General features: G+C 36.3%; 2 protein-coding genes across 2 annotated transcripts; one reads left to right on the forward strand and one right to left on the reverse strand.

Moving 5' to 3' along the window:
• Nucleotides 1–1,776: 1,776 nt before the first annotated feature.
• On the reverse strand, nt 1,777–3,967 carry LOC137713024 (purple acid phosphatase 17-like). The gene is made up of 7 exons (XM_068452252.1): nt 3,657–3,967; nt 3,369–3,525; nt 3,125–3,232; nt 2,881–3,008; nt 2,596–2,724; nt 2,433–2,500; nt 1,777–2,175 (listed from the first exon to the last, which is right to left on the reverse strand). The coding sequence occupies exons 1-7, from the start codon at nt 3,849–3,851 to the stop codon at nt 1,962–1,964; spliced, it is 999 nt and encodes a 332-aa protein (XP_068308353.1). The 5' UTR covers nt 3,852–3,967; the 3' UTR covers nt 1,777–1,961.
• Nucleotides 3,968–5,215: 1,248 nt separating this feature from the next.
• LOC137711931 (DNA-directed RNA polymerase II subunit 4-like) lies at nt 5,216–7,624 on the forward strand. The gene is made up of 6 exons (XM_068451086.1): nt 5,216–5,391; nt 5,807–5,915; nt 6,076–6,153; nt 6,388–6,421; nt 6,498–6,566; nt 7,152–7,624. The coding sequence occupies exons 1-6, from the start codon at nt 5,343–5,345 to the stop codon at nt 7,227–7,229; spliced, it is 417 nt and encodes a 138-aa protein (XP_068307187.1). The 5' UTR covers nt 5,216–5,342; the 3' UTR covers nt 7,230–7,624.
• Nucleotides 7,625–7,636: the final 12 nt, after the last annotated feature.

Genomic DNA, 7,636 nt, shown 5'->3' on the forward strand with positions numbered 1-7,636 from the left:
ATCCGTTGTTGTAAATGGGAACATGGTTGGGAGAAAATGGGGATTGCCATTAAGTATATAACATAAGATATTGGAATTTTCCTTTTTGTAAGTATCCAATCACTTGTATCATAACACTTAGTTTATCAGACCATGCTCTCGATACACTAAACACTCTCTCACCAATGTAATAATGCAAGGATAATACATGCGTTCTTTTATAATATACATATCCCATTTATCTCGAATAACGTATATCTACTATATAAATTTTATAATTAGAATCATTGGATTGCTTAATCTTTATTTAACTATCATTCCTACAAAAAGTATTCGAATCAGAAATCATTTAATCATTCAAATGTATGGAATAGAACGATGATGTGAGTACCAAGAAACATATTCAATATGAGCCGTCTAATTATTTGATACATGTAATTGACTAACCGATCTTTGATTTCAATTTTTTTTTTGTAGGAATGATATTCAAATGAAGATTAAGAAGATAAACGATTCTGATTGTAGAGTTTATATAATTAAATTATGTTATTTGTAAAACGTGTATATGTGCATTCCTCGTCAAAACACACAAGTATTATTCATAGGATAGTACTATTCACACACCCATTTACCTTCCATTCGTCTTTATTAATTTTTTATCATTGATTTTCTTCAATTCATTTTATCCGACAGTCAAAAATTAAAAGAAGATTGAAAAAATTAAAAATGAGTGTACGATACACTATTCGTAACGCAATTGGATTCTGAATTAAATGTAGGCACAAATCGGAAAGTGAATGCTACGTAGACCCACTACGAATCCGTATAAAGTTACTCCAAGTCCAGTCGGCATCTGCAGTGCAAAATGTGATGATGCTGGGTCCCATCGACAAGTCTAGGTTCTAGCCTCCTAGGGTTGCTTTCCTTCCCAATTTCCCAGCAACTTCCTACCTTCCCAATTTCCTAGCAACTTCCTATATCTTGTTTTTTCTCTCTCTCTCACTTTCAGGTTTTGGAATCATAGTTTGGCAATCAAGTGACAGTCCTACACCGATCACTTGCTAGCTCAAGTCCAAATATACAGAAGAAAATGAATGCATGATGCATAAGCTTTTCTACAAATCACTAGGTGTGTAATTGTCTTTTGATGATAAAACAATCATTTTAATACTTAAGTAAGTTGTGCTACAAATCAACGTAAATTTATTATAATATTCGATTTAGTACTGATATTGTTTCAAACTTAATAATTCGACATCAACTTAAGCACCTAAGTTCGTCCACATCCATAACTTATACTGAGTCATACAAATACTAAAAATATCTTACACGTCTTAGTATATTTTGTGATAGAGCCAGGAAGAATTGAAATGATGTCTTGATTTTGTGTTTTTAGTTTCTAATCAAGTCACACTTCGATTCTGACATATGCCCAAAATTGGCACATGATAGCAGAAAATAACGGTATAATAATACATAAAGTTAGTTGAGACTCATACATAATACATATCAGATATTCAACAGGTTTTACAGGACACAAGGGATTGATGTCAAATTATAAAGAAATAAATCATAAAATGTAACATGGAGGGAATTAGAGAAACTCTCCATGAGCACTACAAGATCATATATGAGGGTTTCGTAGATGACACCTCCCAAGTACGATTTTGTGAATTCCTCTCACATGCTTTTTGTAATGCTCGTGGAGAGTGTCTCTACTCCCCTGCTATTTATTCATAGCTTGGTATCAATCCCTTGGTTCTTGTTAAACCCTCATCCAAATATACCCTAAAATAATTTTAAATATCGTCTTGTTAAAAAGAAAAACCGATGAATTTGATAAGGATCAATGCACTAAATAAGGTACATATTTAAGAATAAGAACAATTTGGGAATTGAATTCAACTACAATTTTCGTCCTTGCAACAACAATCTATACGGCTGTAGTACATTCCCTCTAGCATCTAGCTACAAAACTTAATTTATATCGAGGGGTGAAGCTGCTTGGAAGCATTCAGTCTATGTAAAACCTTGCCGAAAACATCATAAAATGCAATCTCTGCATCTGTGGGATTCAACTTCACAGACATAAAGCCTTGACCATCATAAAAGAAGTTGAGCCCTTCTTTGTTCAGCTCCTTAACATCTCCCCTCCATGCTTTAGACCCTGCTCCGCTTGTTAGAAACTGTATCGGGCTGCATTTACAATGGAGTTTCAATCAGCATCATCGTCATGGCATCACATACAACTTAAGCTTATACTTCACAACTCTCGTTTAGTGTTTAGGATTGGATTGTATGGGATAATCACCACCAGATTCAATGTGTTGAAGCAAGAAACGAATGTTAACTTCCAAAGCTAGTGAGTTATCCAATATCCAGTCCAAGGTACCAAACAAGGCTTTCCAATTTTAAGCAACACCATGAAAACAACCTAAATTAAACTTCTGTACCTTTCTAAGTCACTAACGTGTTCTAGGCAATGATCGTGCCCGTTCATGTAAAAATCAACGTCATTGGCCTGAGATTTATGAAGGATTTAGCAGAGTTAGCTTTCTTCATATGACATTGTTTCATCACAACTTATTCGTATCGAAGATTTATAGATACACATACCCGAAGAATTGGGAGAAGCTGGTTTATAAGCTCCTGTGTGTCACCATGATGCCCTACACTTCTAATTGCATGGTGTCCAACAACAATCTTCCACTTTGCAGAGGATTTCTTCAATGCCAACTCCACATCCTATTACCACATCAGATATATCAATATGCTTAATGGTTTTCATGAAGATGTCAATCTGGCGGTATCCCATGCTAAATACGCACTGCCATGCGTTTTAAGTTTCTCACATTTTAGGCAACATTCAAATTAAAAATTGTAGCAGAAAATTGATTATACCTTCAACAAGTTTGCAATATAAGCCTTTCGAGGGACAATGCCACGCCAATCGTAAGTATGTTCGTCTGCGTTTGTGAAGTACATATCCACCAAAGGCGTGGTGTCCACGAAGAAAATCTCTGCTAGTTCTGGAGGAAAACGGATATAGGAAGCAATTGCTTATGAAGTTTTGATCGAGTTTCAAGGGATTTCAATTCATTGTATAGAAAAGATGGAAACTCAAGAGCTCTTATGTTATGCACACCTGTATTCACAATGAAAGACCTCAAGCAAAGCCATCTGCTATCGATTTTCCGGAGGAGGGGGCTCAGTTGAGCCTCTGCATCTCCCCTGTAATCATGGTTCCCCAACACTGGCATTCAAAGTAAACCAAGGATAATTATTATCGGGGTAAAAAATTAATTAAGATTAATGTAATCAATAATAAGCATTTTTCATTAACTTTCGAACGTAGGACAACTCTTCACATCATCGCAGGAGACATTTACCGCTATACCACTGCTTTTGCAGGCTCTTTTCTGTATAGATATTGGTAAATGACTCTTCAAATTCTGTGTCATGCTCGCTGATGAGCCCGTTGTCGTAAAAGTTATCTCCCGTCGACACCACGAAATCTATGTCAAGTTTCTCTCCAATCTTTCCCATCTGCAACAAAAGTAGTTGTGCATGTGCCAAAGCGAATTATTATTAGCACTCCAAAAAGGTTGATTCCGTCGAAAATCATGAGAAGAATGTTATACGAATGAGAACAAGGTTTGGAAATTGTGGAAAGAAACCTGAAGGGCAACTTGAGACTGGTTGAAATCTCCTCTTCTTCCCCAGTCCCCAATCACCAAGAAACTGAGTGATCCATCTGGTTTGGTGGGGTGGTCGAATCTCTGCAGTTCTGCAGATGCAAGTACCAGACGTAGGGCAAAACTGAGGATCAAGAAAAAAATAGAGGTCCTAGAGTTTTTAAAAGGAATAGCCATGGATGGCTATGGAGTTTATGAGAAAAATCGAACCAAGTGTATAATGAACGAGGCAAAAAGTATAGACTCGATGAATATTTGGAGGTAATCTTCTTCCTCGTATTAAAGTGTCACAGCCCACTGCCTTTAAATACAACAAGGTTGATAATTAAGTAGGGGACAAAGATGCTTAATTATAATTATGAAGATGATGATGCATAAGGGTTGGGATTAGTTTCCAACTAACTTTCAACTCCGCGATGCGACGTGAGGAATACTGAAGAATATTCTCCAGTCATGCTCAAGAAACTTGAACATGGAATATATTTTCACTGGCGCGTGAATTGGTGAAAATAAATACAGTTTGTCACGTAAATGTTAGTTAATTTAAAATATTTGTTAGTTTTTTAAGATTCTTTGTGTATAAAATATTGGTTAAATTTGATTGGGTTTGGCAGGGAGAACGTGAGAATATTTAGTTTCATGGATTCTAAATGGTTGGCAGTTCTAAGATAATGTCAGGGTTTTGCAACTTGAGTGAATCATTACACCAAAACAGAGAAGGAATTGATAACGATCCAGACGTCACAGCAAAGGTAGGATGACGAGATGCGAATATGCGCGGGCATCTATGTTGGAACCGTTCGAATATTCGGAGGATCCAAATCCAAGATCGGAAAGAACCAGTTTGCCTCCCCACTCGTAGTATGGCAGGCAGGGCAGATGTCATCGTCTCCAAAGTAGTTAGCCAAAATATCCTTCACTTGTTGGATTGGTGACATTGGTCCTTGGATGGATGAATATTTATGTCCGGACCAGTCAGAAACTCATATGGTTAATTAGCGAAGCGCGATAATAAAACAGCAACACATGACGTTTTGTTTTTCAAATTTTTTTTCACACTTTCAAGATTACGAAAATCGAAAAGCAATAAGAACATGTGTTGTAGTAACTCTAGTCTATACATTTATGTCATTACATAAGAATCTGGTTAACTTTTTCTATTACTTGATAAGTTCTTCTTCAACCTATTATGTTCCGTGTTAAAAGCTCACCACTCTCCCATTAATCTATCTTAGGGTAAGAATATCGCGTGTAATGAAAGTAAAGAACTATTTAATCTAAAGGACGGGTACACAAAATTAGATGTTAAAGAAAGACATATTGTTCTAATCAACTGGACCTAACCTATAATTCGATTATAAACCTAAAACCAAACTTGGGTTGTGACGTTGTGTCATAAGCTAAAGGGTTAATGGTTTGGGTGCCCAAAATCTAATATGTGAGCTAAAGTAGGCCTTCGTCAGCCATTAAAACCCAAAATCGAATTATTATTTTTTTAGTCGGCCCAAAACTGAGGTCGGTTCGGACACTCGAGAGCTTTATATAACAGCTGAAAGCCCCAAATACATAATTCAATTTCTCATTAGGGATTTGCTTACGTTCCAGAAAGCATATCTAATTGGGGTCACGTTGATTGTCAAGAAACAAACGTCCATAGCTCTCTCAAAAATGCTAAGAGCAGAAGATGAAGACGCTTCAGAACTCAAACTTGGAGACGGTATCTGATTAATTATTATCAATTTCTTTCGATCATGACCTAGGCATAAACTTTTGTGTATCAAAATCAAAGGGGCACAAAACCAATAGGCACTGTAAACATGACATTGTACAACAATGGCCTTCATAATTTAAGATGTGAAACGAAGGATATGGAATATATATTTTTATCTATGATTTGTGCACATTAATTGAATTTGCGCAAAGATGAACATTATTCCGTGAAATTATTATCTTTTTTCGAAGAAAACACGTTAGAGCATCACTTTTGGACCTTCAAGCACTCAATTTCTCTAACTTACCACCGGATTCAATTGTAAAGCTAGTTTGAATATTCAATTTTATGGTAATATCTGGTCATGATTTGTTTTGCGTTGCGAATAATTGATTAGTAACATTGAGATTGTGGTTGTCAGATTTTTTGAAGGCGAAGTGTCTGATGAATAGTGAGGTTGCCATTCTTCTTGAGCACAGATGTGATCAGATGAAGCATATGTCAGGCGAATCAATGCACCAACTTCCCCAGTAAGATTTAATTCTAGTACTCTTTGACACCAAAATCTTGTACAAAATTCTGGATTATCAGTTCATATATAGTTAGCTGGTAGATAGAAAGGGTGCTCGTCAATTTTTTTGTTTGTCCAGGCTTATAAATTTACTGATCACTTGTTATTTTCATGGCCAGAGTGCTGGAGAAATCACTGCAGTATGTTAAGCGCTTCAGTCGCTTCTCGAATCAGGGCTCTGTGAAGCAAGTTCGAGAGTATCCTTCATTGATGATGTAATTTCAGATATCGTCACGCTGTTGAATTAGCTTATGTATGGTCTGGTGAAATCTTTAGGATTCATGTTGGTTCAATACAAGCATGCAATGCCTTTATAATGGAGAAACTTAATATTGATATAGGTTATCTAACTGCACTTCTTAATTTAATTATAGTGTTCTTCTTTTCACTATATATCATTTATACATGTTCAATCCTTAAGTATTATTCAGAGTTCTCAGTAGATACCAGTTGGCTGAATTCGAGGTAATGGACGAATAATCAAAAGAACAAATTACGCTTCGTTTTAGATAATAGCCTTCATATTTTCTCTACTCCGCAGCTTGCTGTGATTGGAAATCTTTGTCCTGAAACTGTGGAGGAAGCCAAGGCAGTTGTGCCTTCCCTCAAGGTAGTGTTGTATATCTCATATTTCATGTCTACATATCTCAGGTTACAACAAGGCAAATATTTATATCTCAGCATCGCACCACTTCGACCTGGTTTGGTACTGAGGTGATTCTGAAAAAAGCTGCTATCAAAAAAAGCTGGGAGCTGTTTTTGTGTTTGGTAAACACTCAGCTTCAGCTTTTTTTCACAGTTTTGGATGAAAAAAAGCCAAAAACAAGAAGCTGCAAAACCTAGCTTTGAAAAACTGGCTTTTTTTCACATCTGTTTTACATAAAAGTTTACCAAACACTCTAATACTGCTTTTTTTTTTCAAAAGCACTTTTACAAAAAAGTTTACCAAACACTCTGCTGCTTTATTTCACAGCTGCTTATTCTCACAGCACAGTAGAAGCAGCTTTTTTTCAAAGCACAGCAATACCAAACCAGCCTTCGTGTGCCCATTTGATGATCTTTTGGTTTTTAATTAGTTTTCAGTATTTGGCGTTATATGGCAACTTTGTTTATCTTTACTTTTCTTCTTATGTTAATATGGTGTATGTCTGCAAAAACTAAATTGTGATGAATTTCCTGTCTGATCAAACTGCAGACGAAAGGACGTGGGCACGATGATGAAGCCATTGAGAGACTGTTGAATGACCTAATGATGATTAAAAAGTTTGAGTGAATATATGCTTCACTGTTTTGGTGAATTGATTTTCTCATTTCTTGGTGAGTACTATGCTTATTTCTACTTCAAGTTCAACTTGATCTAAAATGTGTAGCTAATTTTTCTCTTCAATATGTACATTGAAACTTGAATAATTAACCTACCAGTCAGCAATTTTTGGTTAGGCGAGCGATTGAGACATTAGACACATTAATTAGGGTGCAAGGAAGCACCTAACCTACTCACATGGACCTGTCTAGCCCGTTGGTCTTGGCTCATGTCTTAGGCAGGCTTAGCATCGATCTGGTCCAATATTTTTATTTGTCCATTTGAATTTGGTCCGACCTTGGCCTATACGAGAAGTTCTAGCATACGGACACATGCCAGAATTTCTCTACCTATGCGCCTGTAAGCCATAACTTCTC

Source organism: Pyrus communis, chromosome 13 (assembly GCF_963583255.1).
Source record: "Pyrus communis chromosome 13, drPyrComm1.1, whole genome shotgun sequence".
Classification (NCBI taxonomy): Eukaryota; Viridiplantae; Streptophyta; class Magnoliopsida; order Rosales; family Rosaceae; genus Pyrus; species Pyrus communis.